We start from the raw sequence: 15,768 nt of genomic DNA, 5'->3' as shown, positions 1-15,768 counted from the left end.
AAATTACATAATCCTGTATGTATTTACATACAATTACAGATTATCAAGTAAATAACACAATGTTGTAGTGTTAATGAGATGAAATAGAAGGAAAACACCATAAACTAAAGCCATTCATTTATCTACAACACAGGACCTGGCAGGACAGGTTCCCCAACACTGACCTAGTATGTCCTTCACACTGCCTGGGGACATTCACATGACAGATGGGAGGGTGGTTCAGTCCATGCCCGCTAAGTCTCTGACCAAGGTGCAAGTGCTGGCACCAATAAGATAGTGGTTTGGCTATCTGAGCATCTGTTTGTGAAAACTGGAACCACCCATTCCACAGTGGCTCGGAGCTGCCATCCAATGGGCTTTGGGTCTCTGACGACAAGAACTGGATGCAAACCCACCCGCTCTAATGCCCAACAGGACAATCCCCAGCCAAAACCCTGAGCCAACTACTCTCCCAGAACACTTATTTACATAAATTGCATAAGTCAATATTTATTTATTTACAAACCATTACAGTTTATTGTATCCATTGCCAAAAGCATATAACATTTTGTTTTTCTTTAAAAAAAAAAAAAAAAAGAAAAAAGAAAAGGGTACCCAAACAAAATAAGTCCAAAAGTAGACATTAAAGTAGCATTTTCTAGGAATGCATGGAGATTTTAATCTTTTTCGCAAACCAGTTGCTTTCCTCTAGGCCGATTATCTAGCATCTCGTGCTACTTTAAGATTACTTTTGGCTACCTCCTAAAACCAATTTCTTCAGTGCTAAGTATTGTACCTATGACATCCTAGAAACTTGCTTCTTCCCTGTGGTCAGATGTTTAATGTTTTCAGCCAAAAATAGCAAATGCTTTTTGGAAAAACGAAAGCCTGATTATGTGCACATTTCAGCAGCAGCAAAGGGTTAAGTAATAAATAAAAAATACTACATCTTGGAATTAAATGTAATTTCTGTTTTGAAAGAGAAAAAAACAAGAAAATAAATGAAGAGGACATTCTGAGTTTATCATAAATCAACTATTTTACATTGCTTCTGTCCCCTCCCCCCAAATATTTCTTAATTCCAAACGTTAGACTTAGTTTTTCCTTAATGCACATCAGCAGGAGGGCTTTGCTACATATTGGAACTCTGGCTATAGAAGGGCCACATGTGCTCATGGCAATAAGTCATGCACTTCTACTTCAAAACAGCTTTAACTCAACAGTGACATATTTTTATTTTTCATAAAGAATGTGCATCAGAGCAAAACAAAGTTGGAATATTAAATTTTAAAATTAGTTACATAAATCCTAACACATTTTTTAACTGTCACTTTCAATTTCCCAACATAACTGGCTAGAAAGTGTTATATGTGGTATGAGAATTTGTTATAAATTCCTTTTTCTTAAATATTGCTTTAAGAATTTGGCTCTTTTCTCCTTAGTATATAGTAAGAAATAGTCTTCCTTGCCCAAGGGCAAGTTCCAAAATTATTGCTACTAAAGAAATATGTATTCTTATGCTTTTCAGCATAAAATGTTATAAAAGCCTTGTAAAAGATATTCTATATAGTAACCTCCCCTCTAAAAAAATTGAGCGCTGTGAGGACCATTTTTAAAAACAAAACACAGTCAACAGGTATAATATTTTCCCCCCTCATTGTCATTACTGATGAAGATATATTAGTCTCGTTTTGCAAGTTTTACGTGAAGGGTGCTATTTATTCCCATGTATTATGATGGTTCACACCAAAAGCAATTTTCTATAAAAGACGTTACAATGACCCCTATGATGCTTGTATAATGTCATATTTGATAGCCAAGTGTACAAATAAAAAGTCTCCAAGAATGATCCTGTTTAACCTATTGTCCCTTAAAAAAAAAAAATTTTTTTTAAATCTGTGCTACAGAAGCTCTTTTTTTTTTCCCCCTTTTTGAGGATTCTAAATCAGTATAATGTTTGATGTTAGTCCTGTTGTCCTGGAGGCCAACTAAAATAAAAGCATAGTTAATTGTTCAGCTTTGGTATATTCTGCAATAGGTTTAAACACGTAGGATATATGCCAACCCTTGTATTTTCCAACCGTGAAGTTACAATGATGGAATAAGTCACTTATGAGAGAGGAAATATTACAGACACAGAATAAAAGTTTGAGACCCAGTTTTTCTTTAATCCTCTGGGATAAGCTATGAAACAAGCAGTCTGAAGAGTGAATACTCAGTGTCATGAATGATGTGCATAAGTTTACAATAATACGGGCACAAAAGAGATTGTCGCCTTTAGTACATTAGGGTCATTAGAATTTCTCATATCCATGCACCGTTATATTTACTTGCATGAATTTACCACAGGTTCGTAGCGGACTTTGCCATTTAATGCTTACAGAGCCTAAAGCTTCCAAAATGCCTATCTGGCCTGTACATATTTCATTAAAAATAAACTCTATATAATAAATAAATATATAAAATAAATAAAATGTTGCCTTTGGAATTTCTATAAATAAATTTAACTTTTTTTTTCTTTTTTTTTCCTTTTTTTTTTTTTAATTTTTTTTTTTTTTAAACTAAGAGGTCTTTGCTTTAAATTCACCGGGATGCCACCCGTGAGCATGAACTGAAAAAGTCCTTTAAGTAAGACTGCACCCTCCATGCCTTTGAAAATGCAGCGTACCCTTGCGCAGGCCACCAGCCAAAATCCTGATGAGTCGAAGTATGGCAGCTGTGCTGATACAAGATGAAGTACAACTGATCAAAAATGTAAAAGCGCGTCTAAATCCCAGCATGCATCAGGCCGCGGTCCTCTCTGCTTCTGCTTCTCTCTTCCAACTCCCTTGCTACTCATCCACGCACACACTCACACCCCCGCTCAGTCTCCCTCTCGTCCTCTCACAATAAATCAAGCAAGTGGGCAGCGGCGGTCCTCCAGGAGGACAAGCCTGTTTAAGTGCAGAACAAAATCAGCATGTTCCCATCCAAGCCTCCATCGTACATTATGCATGCGGCAAAGTTTGGCAACAGTGGAGCTGGTGTGATGACACAGCTAATCAATTAAGAACCCACCGCGTGAAACCTTTATAGTGGTTACTTTTTTAAGGGCTCAAGTGAAGAAATTGTCTTTGTCAACTTTGGCTTAGAATATCCTTATATAGTTCAGGTACTTTGTCGGGGTCCACTGGTCTAGGTAAAAAATGTGTGAATTTCTGGTGCCGTTTAGTCCTCGTTCCTTCTCTTGGGGTCCCGTCTTTATTTAATGCAACATAGTATCGCCTTCCAGTGTCCACGTGTTTATATAGATTCGAAGAGTACGTGTTATACCAGTTTTCTTCAAACTGTTCTCTGAATACACACTCTTGGGTTAGTTTTTCCTGTTAAAACAGACAAACAAAAAGGTAAGTATTTTGACAAAATACCTGCTTTCTGTATTTAAAGCAATATTTAATCATGACATAATATAACTCTGGTAAGAAAACACTGATTTTAACCCATTTTAACCATTGTGGTGTATTTGCAAAAGTGCTGGACTGTATAAACTTAACTACATGCTAATTGCTTTTCATGCTGACTGAAGTGCAAAAGATTCCATTTTCTAGTTAGAGTTTTTTTTTCATATGCCCATTATTTGAATGAGCCAAACAAAGGATGACCAATGCTATGAGTTGTTCTCATTTTTACAGCAGCAATTAGGATGGCGAGCATCCTGCGAGGGAGAGTCTTAGCCGAAGCCAAAAGTTCAGATAACGGCCTCATCTTTAGTATATGCTTTATAAAGTACTTGCAGTGTAGACCAACATGCTCAACATTAGCACTGAGGTTGGATATCTTCTGCCCTCTGAAGCAGGAGAGTTTACTTACCACTCCATAAGAGTGCTTTTCAAACTTCAGGGTTAAGGAAGAAATCACCTGGGATGCTTCTTTAAAATGCAAATTTGCAATCTCCAACCCTTTAAAATTCTGATCCAGAAAGTCTGGAAATATGCATTTTTAACAGGCCCTTGGGGGAATTCTGATGCAGTTAATCCACGGTCCACATTTCAAGATAGAATGCTTTCTATGTGACTGAGTCTTCCTGAATACAAAGAAGTAAAAACAATTGTTGTTGCCCTCCTACTTCCTTTAATTTAGACAGAAAGAGCCCCCCAACTTAAAAAGCCACATTCTCAGGCACACAGCTACCAACAGAAAAGCTGTACTTATTCCTACATTCAAAGTTAGAAGGTTCCACATTTTTGCAAATGTATTACACCTCTCCCTCCACCTGAGCTTTATAAAACTCTAGGTCCCATTTAACCCCACGACCCACGGCTCCTGCAGTCATGTGTCTCATGGGCAGTAGTCGTGACCAGAATCAACAGACACCTTACATCCCAAAACCAAGAGCACACCCAAGTCACAAATGCTATCCTCTGAAGGAGAAACAAGGCAACGGAATTGAATGGCCTCTGCTCTTTTTACCACTGGACCACAACTTTTCAAATCAATACCTTCCTTGATGGTACTTTTAAAAAATGAACATATAATGACCTTTAAAAATATTCCCCTTGCTCTTGCCCCTCTGGCACCTTACATAAATAAGAAAACAAACCAGAAAACAACACATGTCCATGCACAGACTTAAAACAGCAGAACAGATAAGGGCATTTGACGTTTTTCCCTTTCTGACATTCAGACCCAGAAGACAGCAAACTAGACATCATCAAAATACAGATGTCCTTTTTCACCACACACACCTGAGACACAGTTTAGTACACTGAGTTCATAGAGGGCAGCTGGGGAGAATCCATCATGTCCTCGCAATGGAGTAAATCAGGAGAGCAAAGGGAGGGAGGGAGAATTTGACAAAATCAACAGTCTAATGTGAGGCCGGCTCCCCTACTTCTTTCATGAACTAAATGCTTAACACCCACTCCAAAGCACACAGTGCTTGCCGGCACCTCCTCTTCCAAGCCCCGAAAGGGTTTGTGACACAAAATTACCTCACTAGACAAGTTTTTCTTAAATCAAACAGGGCAAAGCCAAAAGGAAAAACAACACGTCTGTCAAGGACAGAAACGATGGGGCAATTTTGGAATGCCGATGTTGGGTTTGTAGGGACAAAATGAATTTTGGGGAGTGAGAAGTCATGCGGAGCTCCCCTCTCAGCTGGATTACCCACTGGGGTGCCAGGAGAAGCTCCACCCTCAGAAGGAGGGGGTGAGCAGTGGCCAGACAGCCCCTCACCTCACTCCACATGGAAACCTAAAGGCTCGGTCTTCTGAGAAAACACAACCTCTACCCTCCCCTGTGCTGGAGGACGAGACTGCATGTGATTTCTCTTTCATCTCCATTAAGACTGACGAAATAAAAATAGTGTGTTAAAGACATTACCAGCTATTTTAGTCGTTACTTCCATCTGTGTAATAAATATTCTCCTCACAGACAAGATTATTCCTGGCTAAAAATGTCTGGTTTGGTTTTGCTGTGATTAAGTAAGTTTTCCAAACAAATTATGTTTTTGTTTTTGTTTTTGTTTTTACCTAATAAAATGGACCAGCATACGGAACTGCATGCTGAACATTTAGTTCCTCAAAAAACATGAAAAACTAACTCAATTGAAGCTTTCTTTTTCTCAGCAGGAAATCATATTACCTGACAGACATTTCATTTAAAAAATAGAACACTTCTATCTCCTTTTGGAACCATGAGTTACGTACTAGTCCTGTTTGCTTTATAGAACTATCATAACTATAGTAAAATGGACTTTGTTGGATTAGAAACACAGACATGTCACCTCAGCAGAAGATAGGTAGTTTGCACACAAGTAAAGGGCCCAGCTGTGGCGTCGAAGGCCCACGCAGATTCCAGCTTCGCCCTTCACTAGCTGTGGGACATTTACGACTACGTACTTAACTTGTACAAGCCTCAGTAACTTCAACTTTAAAGCAGGTTAGTATCTTGAGAGAGGGCTATTACAAATATGCAGTCAATGAACATGCTTGGCACAGATGAAGCCCTCCATAAACAAGCAGTGAGACATTATGTTGGTTGTTGATATTGTGTTAACATCATAACCTCTCACAACAGGGAGGAACTTTGGAGAAGAGCTAATACAACTTCTCCTGTTAAATACATGGGACAGCAGGACCCAGATGTGAAATGTCTTGCCCCTGGTCTGTACCAAAGGATCTCTTTATTATGGGAATAAAGCCACTTGAGCAAGAAGTTTCTAGGAGCCCTACTGGAGGCCCTTCATTCTGGAGACCAGTTCCTTCTGGGATTTTTTGCTTTTCTCTAAGCACTGTGATTCCTCCAGACTGGCTCCTGGTGCTATTTCCAAAGGGCCAGGCACAACAGAGGGCCAAGCAAGGGAAAGACTAGGGCTCGCAGACTACGCTAGTGAATTACATGAAGTAATTGTTACTCTAAGACTCATATATGCTTCCTTACTTCTTTGCCTTAACAAAAGGTAATTTTTAGAAAACAATATTCACTTTGCAGGCTGACTAGGTAGAAATTATAAACAAAATTCTCCAGTGGTAGGGACAGCACAATCTAGCAAGGGAACACATTTGGTTTCAGAATTTATGAAAAGATTCTTGGGGCGCCTGGGTGGCTCAGTGGGTTAAGCCACTGCCTTCAGCTCAGGTCATGATCTCAGGGTCCTGGGATCGAGCCCCGCATCGGGCTCTCTACTCAGCAGGGAGCCTGCTTCCTCCTCTCTCTCTGTCTGCCTCTCTGCCTGCTTGTGATCTCTCTGTCAAATAAATAAAAAATCTTTAAAAAAAAAAAAAAAAGATTCTCATTGTATATGTTCTGAGAGGTTGTTTTTTTTTAACTTATTTAAAAAAAAAACTTTTTTTTTTTTAAAAGATATAAGTGAAGAAACTGAACTAGCCTTCTCACTGCTCAAAAAACACTGCTCTATTTCCCCTAGCAGGCTCTTACACCATTTTTTTACATACACATAATAGAACTTTCTAGGCAACCCAGAAAAATGAAGTGAATTATTCCATTTAAAACAGTATTATCTATAGCCAGCACTTTTTGTGATGGTTAAGAGTTCAATTGCCTCCTACACAGAAGGGTTGTCTGACTTCAGTTAACAAGTTAAATGAGATTGTGCAGACATTACATTGAAAAAGCGCTGGTACATTTCAGCTCCTGTAATTATAACACAATTAGTATAATGTCACTCAGATAAACTGACGTACCTCAAAAATTAAAATGATCATTAAGAATTAAAGAGCCTGTTCCTTTTTTATGCCATGTATATGCTTTTAAAAAATTTCTTCCTCTTATTGGGGATTACATTCATGTGTGACTTCTGGTTTTGGACAGACAGATAAAATAGCAAGATTTACAGAATTGCTCTCTTTATGATTGCACTTTAGAACTCAGTGACAAAATACTTAGTCGAGGTGACTATACTTTATATTTGTACCTTGCAGTGATTTTTCTAATTTAAAAATAAGCAAACGAGTGCAAGTTGGGACAGCAAAAACATATTAGCCTGTATTCTTCTATATATGCAGAGGAGGAAAAAAAACTTCTGCCTTCCAATCAACTCTACACTTTAGAATTATAGAACTCAGATGTTTTAAAACTCACCACATGTTTCCAATGCAGACAGTTTATAGAGTATTCCACTATAAAGTGATCAATTCTTGTTTTATTGTATTTCCATGTTTTAATTTTTTTTTAGATTATTTAACTATAGCTGTTTATGGCATACCTATCTTTGAACTGTTGGATTATATCACTAGGCTTGGGTGGAGAATGTGGATTTAATTCAAAAGTCTACTAAAGTCCATGCTTTGGAACAAAATCTGGTGAATGTTAGCAACTATGGAAACCTCTTTTCATTTTATATCATCAAATTCTAAGCAGTGGGAAAAACTGAAATTAAAACTTCAAAACTTTTATGAATCCTATTAAAACCAAAGAATGAGATAATAATGTGAAAATTACAGCACACTCTTGAGAATGCTTAGGAATGTTATAAGACATAAACTCATATAGATACCACTTTAAAATATAAGACAATTGGAAAATATGTAATCCACATAGGCCTTATTATGCCCAATTCATATCTATACCCACTTAAAAACTGAAATCAGAATTTTTCAAAATGTAAGGCTCAACAGTTCTCATGGAAAACATATAGGCTTATGTCATGCTATCATTTTAAAACATGATTTCCATATTTATATGCATATAAAAATATATTTATGTTTACATATTTATAAACCTATTTATAAATATATATGGTGTAGCTTTAACCACTACCCAAAATGGTTGCATTTATTCAACTCAATGGGTCACTTAAACTAGTTGCGCAAACTAGCCCAACCCATAAATTTGAGGTCAGCAACTCTACAGAAACCAACGTGATAGTAGAGTTTCCAAACATTCTGTAAGTTAATGATTTGATGTAATCCCTCGTTCTCATATCTCCCATTTATTACAGTCATGGTATTTAAACCTCCCTCAACCACAATTACTCGTACAGATGTACTCTTCCTCATTAATAATCTAGCAGTAAAGACTTAATGGGAGTTGTTGCAAGGATCGGGGTGATTAAATATAATGACTAAAGGACCATTAATAAGAAGCCAGTTCTTTTAACTCTTCTCTCCTGGGAGAGGTCCCCAAATAGACAGAAAGCAACAAACACAGAGGAGAATAGGCAAGAGGGCACTATTTCTTATTTTATTAGACTCCAGTTCAGAGCCAACCCCCTTGTGCCCTGGACATGGCTCACCGTAAGCCCCCTCTTTCAAAACCTCTTTCAAATTCCCACTATTCCAGATGGGCCTGCTTTCATATCTATGCCTCTGGAATTGTGGGAACAATTGAATCCGTTGTGTCTGGCCAATGTAAACAAAATGAAGCAAGGAGGCAGGCAATTTTTCTGTCGGTCTCATCAAAATGTAGAGAATATTAAAAATTCTGACATTGCTCTCCACTCCTTCCCTCACCAAACACTAAACAAAACAAACACAAATGACCTTCTCTCCAGAAGCAGCTTACTTGGGCAGTTGGGGGTTCAGAGGTTGGGGCCCATCTGAATACAGGGGCACATGAACACTTTCTATGCTGTGCGTTCCCTATCCTGTGGTACCAGCAAAGCTGCCGAGGGCAGAACCTACCACAGACAGGCTAGTCAATTCAGGTGCCTTCCTTAGAATCTGCCTCTAGACATGGATATTTGTTTAGCAAATCATATTAGCTCATCAATTTGTAACTCATTTCCAGAGATGTAGTCCCACAGGGGAAAGAAAACCATGCTCCAGGTGCACAAGGATTCAAATTCGAGAAGTCCAGTATTCACTTTAAGAAACATCATTGCTTGTGTCCCTATGTGGACAATTAGATGTGGCACATTTAATGCTTCCACTGAGACCCTGACAGGAAAAATTCATGAAACTTCTTTTAGGATCTCAGAATACCATTGTAAAAAGAAATCACATGTAACATTTCTTACCCTACAGGATGATCTGGTAAGAGTAGCAGGCCATTCAGTGACCACTTAAAAAATACATCAAAGACCTGCAAACGCTGAAGAAAACTCCCGTGCATAGCTCCTAGCGCTCTTAGCTCCAGAGGGAAGAGCCCAGAGCAGAGGGAAGGCCCTGGAAGAATCTGACGGACACACAATAGCAGAAACCCCTAAAGCTGAACAGCTGGGCAGAGAAATTAAGGAAATAAGGGATCCAAAAAGACAAAGGCAATTGAATCCAACTACTTTGTTTCCAAGATAACCATCAGAGAGACCTTAGGGAGTGGGAAAAGAAAAATGTGCCAGAGGTTTTCTAAGATAGACAAAATGGGTTAAATTAAGAACTTGGTTTGTAGAAATAAAATTAAATCAAAAAATGAGCCAATACAATGACAGTAGAAGCCCAAAGATTATTTTTGAAGAACTAAAAGATTTGTAGAATTTCCTTATGTAAAGGAATGCCCAACTTCCACAAACACAGACACACACTCTGGGAATGGGGCGGGAGGTGGGGGTTGATTAATAATCCTGGGCCTCAATTTCCTTTCTGTAAAATGAGGGAACTGGACTAAGACATTTCTAAGGTCTCTTTGGGTCTAAGATTCTAGTGATTCAGTGCTGGAACCTCAAAATGGGAAAAGCAGAGCTATCCACAAGAACTCTGGAAGGACATATTGAACAGGAAATGGAAAAAGAAACTGTTGTGGAGGAAAATAGGGAAAGAAACTAAATAAAGTGTGCTGCACCAGTTGCCCACTGCAGAGAGGGTGGGGACAGCTGATCAGAAATGCAGACTGAATTAATGCTTCCAGAAGCAGCCAAAGGAATGAGATTGCTATTTCAAGGAAGAAATGAGGACAAGGAAGAAGACATCCCTTTGGCACGAGGGGCCCTTCTCTCTTCTCCCTGGGAGACCATTAGAATGATCCTGTCTGGAAGGGGTCTTGCCTACTTTGTCCTTACACTTTGGAGCTTGCCACTATCCTCTTTGCCATGTTGGCCACCAGAAACATGGCTCATTTAATGAATGCTTGCCTGACCCACAAACCCTACATCATAAGTTCTCCCCTGGAGAATTTACTTGGGAGGAAAAACCAAGTCTTGCAAGAAAACAAACTCAAACCCAATGGGAAAGCTGACATGTGCATAGGGTAGACAAAATGCAACCTCAAAGATAAATAATACCGAACTCTTGAACTTCTCAACACCCTCCTCCAGCCAATGCTGGGGGGGCCCTACTGCCCCATCCCCACCCAATACCCACAGAGAAACCCTACGTAAAATAAAATCATAAGGGAGATAAAGCGTGCCTCTGGCATCGCCCTTACTTCTTGGGTCCCCAGCTCCTAGCTCCAACCATACTCATGCCAGCCCAGATTTCTCTAGAATTAAACTTTTCTTCCCACCCCTGACTTTGTGACATATAAATGGCCCTGCTCTCTTAAAAAGTACCCAGTGTTGCTGTCTTTCCCTCTTTGCGACACAAAGGTGACTGTGTCTCTCTCAGGGCCCTTCTCTCGGCTAGAGTGGGACAACCAACTTCCAACAGTAATCAGGGCTAATACCATCAACTAGAATTCCGTTGCTCCAAAACAAAATTCATACGCTGACATAGATCCTTTTTTAAAACTGTGCTTTAATCCTGAAAAAACAGTTCCAGTGGTAGACATTTCAGGTGCTGTGATAGCGTGGTGAATCCACTAATATGTGAACATAGGGAAAAAAAAAAGAAGAAGAATTACAATAATACAAAAGTGAATGAAATCCCAAAGAAAGAAACTTCTTTAACTATATGGATAAAGTAACAGTGAGCTACATATAAAAATAAAGTATCTAAAATTAATCTTGATTAATCTTGATTAATCAATTAATCTTGATAAGCAAGGCTTTATGGTTAACACTTCAACGAATGATTCCAGGGATGCAGGAATGAAGCAGATTTATATCTATTTTCAAAGACTTCGTCATACATCTTCGTTCCAGAATTCAAACTTGCGAGAAACACGTTTTCTGTGCATCTCACATCCAGTCAGGAGTCTGAGAGGCTGCACAGGGGCAGCGTTCCTCACACTCATCCATAAGGAATGCTAAGGGGACAAGCTTGTGCTAACAAGCCACTGCGAGCCAAGCAGTGCACTGGCTGTTTTATGGGCTTCGGCTCGCACAGCAATGCTGTGATGTGGCTGTCATTAGTCCTGTTCCACAATTACAGCTCAGCAAGTCTGAGTAGCCTGCCCAAGGTCGCACAGCCAGTGAGCCACAGAGCTGGGATGCAAATGATCCTTGGGTTTCCACTACTCTGTGCTTTGCCTCCAGCTTCAAACCTTTCCAAGTGCAAGTATAGGCTTCAATATTTCACCAAAACACTGCAAACTGAAAATCAACTTAAAAGATCATGAAAAAGAATACAGGCCACATTGACACAGCCAAGAGAAAAGCTATATCGAACACAGCAGTTCGTGTGGGGAAAGGATGGAGGGATGAAACCTAGGGCCAAGTGTGGACAGAATTACGTCGAGAACATACAATGCCACATGGCAGCTAAACGGGTAAAAATCATTCAATGCAAAGCAATCACATCATGCACCCCAGGGAAAGGGATGCCTTTGGTATGACCTTGGCAAGTCTGTTCTTGGAATACTGCATTGAGCTTTGAGAGCTTCATTACAAGGGAAAAAGCAAATGATGGAGATTTCCATGAATTCCAGTACACACCAAAAAAGGAGTAAGAAAAGTGGGGATCAACTCATGTCAGGATTTTAAGCATTTATGAAGAGGACAAAGACAGCTCTGTATATGTCTCTCCCACTGAACGCCATAACCTTTTAATCCTGAGGGGGAGGCCTCGGCAGCGGGGGTGTCAGGAAAGCAGACATTTTTCTCGGCCCCCTGTTTGGATGCTGCGGAGGTGTACGGGTCAACAGACTGAGAAATGATGTCTCTGCATAAGTACACGTCAGTCCCCAGCCGGGGGGGGGGGGGGCGGCAAGAGGGAGGAGGTGGCCGGGCCACCACTGTAGCTGCCTTTAGGGTAGCGGCTCCTCCTTGCCTCCAGGGGAGCCAGCTTTCTTTGTGGGGCTCAAGGGCACCTCCCATGCCATGGCTGAAGACAGTGACCGGAAAAGACCTTCCAATGTCAGCAGTGAAGCCTCTGGCAGCAGGTGGGAGAAACAGAAGCAGAGACAGGACCAACCACGGCAGGAGGACCAGAATTAAAGATAACAAATCAGGATATATCCAGCAGCCACCATGTTTCTGAGCCCAGGTGCAAAGCTGCCTTCACGCAAGCCTTCCTCTCAAGACACCTGCCTATTTTTCTCCATCTCCTCTGTGAAAAATCCTGGAGTTCTCTCCTGCCCTGGAATTAAGCTCTCTCCTCTAACTTCTCGGAACCCTTTTTGTACATAATTCTATCATACTAAATTATAATTCTTGGTTTGTATATTTGCCACCCCCAACAAAATTGCAAGTTCTTGGACCAGTTCTAAGCTGGGAAGAGGAGGCGTCATCTGCATTTGTATGTAGAGTTGATCTCATTATTTGCAAGAGTTCTGTTCTCTAAAGTCACCATGAACACTGAAGTCGAGAATATGGATGCACTGCTCATAAGAGAAACACCGGGTCAGGTTCCACGCAAGTCAGTCATAACACTTTCATCAAGCTGGTTTTTTGTGGGTTTCGATTTAAGTTAATGTTGTAGATTCATTAACAGTGAACTCACAGCCAACAGCACTGTAGCTCACGCTCACACAAGACTCTCTCACTAATCTAGTGTGCTCCATAAGACACATCGCAGCCATCTTGCATTTGGAAACACCAGATAGCACTCCAGCGCTATGCCTCGGGGGGAATTTGAAACAGTAAAACCACCAAAAAAAAGCACAAAAAGGGAAAACGTGGCACTAAATAGATCCCCCAAAGGACATTTGTTTATAGTGTGAGCTGAAGAAAGAGAGCAGAGAGCCTCACCTGGCAAGACCTCTGCTGGAAACGTGCCGATCAGGCCATTCCCTTCTGCTTTCCCTTGAATGTCTGTAGATGACCATGCAAGTGCCACTACTAATGACTTAGAGTCACAAGCAGATTTGTAAGGACACGAATTTGCAAATATACAATCTGCAAATAATGAGGAGCAAGTGAATTTCCAGGACCAGCATGTATTAGCAGTGGGTGGTGCCAGTGATGTTTGTTGGCTCCACAAAAGCCAGCACGGAAGACTAAGGGAGTAAGTGAGGGTGTGAGTGAGTGAGTGAGGGTATGTGTGAGTAAATGGAAGAGTGAGTCAGTGGCGAACAAGTGAGGGTATGAACGACTGAGGGTGTGAGTATGTGAGTATGTGAATGAGGATGTGAGCAAGTATGTGAGTGAGGGTATATGTGAGGTTTGAGTGAAGGAAGGTGTCAACAAGTGAGTGTGTGAACAACTGAGCCTGAGTGAGGATATGTGTGAGTGTGTGAGTGAAGGTGTAAGCCAGTAAAGATGTGGCAGAGTGAGGGTGTCAGTGAGTGTGTCAGTAAGTGTGTAGGCAAGTCAGTAAGGATGTGAGTGAGCACAGGTGTGAGCAAGTGAGTGGAGATGTGAGTGAGTATGTGAGCAAGGGTGTAAGCGAGTGAAGATTTGAGCAAAGGAAGTTGCGAGCAAGTGAGTGTGTGAACAAGTGAGTCTGAGTGAGGGTGTGTGTGTGTGTGATTGAAGATGTGAGATAGTGAAGGTGTGGCAGAGTGAAAGTGTGAGTGAGTGTGTAAGTGACTGTATAGGCAAGTGGGTGAGGATGAGTGAGTACAGGTGTGAGCAAGTGACTGAGTATGTGAGCAAGTGAGGATGTAAGCAAGTAAAGTGAGTGTGTGAGTGAAGGCATGGGCCAGCGAAGGCATGAGCCAGAGAAGGTGTGAGGGAGTGAGTCTATAAGTGAGGATATGAGTGAGTGTGTGAGTGAGGGTGCAAGCAAGTGAGTGGGAGCATGAGTGAAGATGTGAGCAAACTGAGCGAGTGTGTGAATGAGTGAAGGCATGAGCTGGTAAAGGTGTGAGGGTCTGAGTGTGTAAGTGAGTGAGGATGTGAGTGAGTGAAGGTGTGAGGGTATGAGCAAGTGAGGGTGTGATTATGTGTCTGAGTGAGTGAGCAAATGTGGGAGTGAACATATGAATGAGTGAGACTGACCCAATTCTGATCAGCCTATCTGGCATCACTAATTCAAGGAATCAGAGGAGACTGATACACTTAAAAGAGAAGCAGGAGGCTCTACAATTCAGAACCTGTCTGTGCAACAGGCTCCAGTGAGGAGGAGCTCAGGTTCTGTGTGACCAACAATCCATTCTGACGCGAGAGGCGATGCTAGAGAGGCGAGATGGAGGAGGCGGGGAGGGAAAGTAGCAGCTAAGGGAGGCATGGAAGAAGCAGGGGGTGCCTGGAGGCGGTCAGCTCGTGCCTGTGTCCCCAGTGTTTATTTTCTCTTGGTGGTCCTCATGCCGCCCAGTTTACAAATTAAACATGTAACATTTCATGTGTGCAGGGAGGCTCAGGACAAAAAAAACCATTAGTCAGGATTGCCAGTCAACTACTTAAGTGAGATATCCATTGCACAGATATGCTGTTCTTTTCAAATGTATATATGAACTGCTCTGTAACAAATGTGTTTTTCAATGTTAATGAATTCATCTATGTTTTGTCATAATGTATTTTTTTTTTCAATCAAAAGACACAAGCATAGGGGCCCCTGGGTGGCTCAGTTGGTTAAGCCCTCTGACTCCTGATTTCAGCTCAGGTCTTGATCTCAGCATTATGAGATCAAGCCCCACCTAGGGCTCCATGCTCAGTGAGGAGTCTGCTTGAGATTATCTCTCTCTCTCTCCCTCTCTTTCTGCCACTACCACCCACCACCTCATGTGGCCCCCACTCTCTAATAAATAAATTTATTTTAAAAAAAATTGGTTGGGGGGTATTCCTGGGTGGCTCCTTTGGCTAAGTGTCTGCCTTCAGCTCAGGGTTCTGGTATCAAGTCCCGCAACTGGCTCTTTGCTCAGTGGAGAGCCTGGTTCTCCATCTCTCTCTGCTGCTCCCCCTGCTTCTTCTCTCTCATACTTTGACAAATAAATAAATAAAATCTTTAAAAAAAAAAAAGGCACAAGCACAATTACCATCCTGTGTGACTCCCTAACACTTTCTATCAAAAAGGGAAACTTACACACAAAATGATCAGGAACCATTCTAGTCTGCCCTCTAATCTTCAGAAATTAGGTGCTTAGGAGCCAGGATCCTCAGGAAAAGAAGGAAGGAAGGAAGGAAGGAAGGAAGGAAGGAAGGAAGGAAGGAAGGAA

General features: G+C 41.0%; 1 protein-coding gene across 1 annotated transcript in view; it reads right to left on the bottom strand.

Moving 5' to 3' along the window:
- Window positions 1–478: 478 nt before the first annotated feature.
- Window positions 479–15,768, bottom strand: part of FGF9 (fibroblast growth factor 9) — a 32,142-nt gene continuing 16,852 nt past the window's right edge. Inside the window, exon 3 of the mRNA XM_059377770.1 lies at window positions 479–3,341. Coding sequence (XP_059233753.1) covers window positions 3,096–3,341 — 246 coding nt within the window. The 3' untranslated portion in view covers window positions 479–3,095. The remainder of the gene's footprint in view (window positions 3,342–15,768) is intronic.

Source organism: Mustela nigripes, chromosome 15 (assembly GCF_022355385.1).
Source record: "Mustela nigripes isolate SB6536 chromosome 15, MUSNIG.SB6536, whole genome shotgun sequence".
Classification (NCBI taxonomy): domain Eukaryota; kingdom Metazoa; phylum Chordata; class Mammalia; order Carnivora; family Mustelidae; genus Mustela; species Mustela nigripes.
This window is presented reverse-complemented; position numbering and strand designations above follow the sequence as displayed.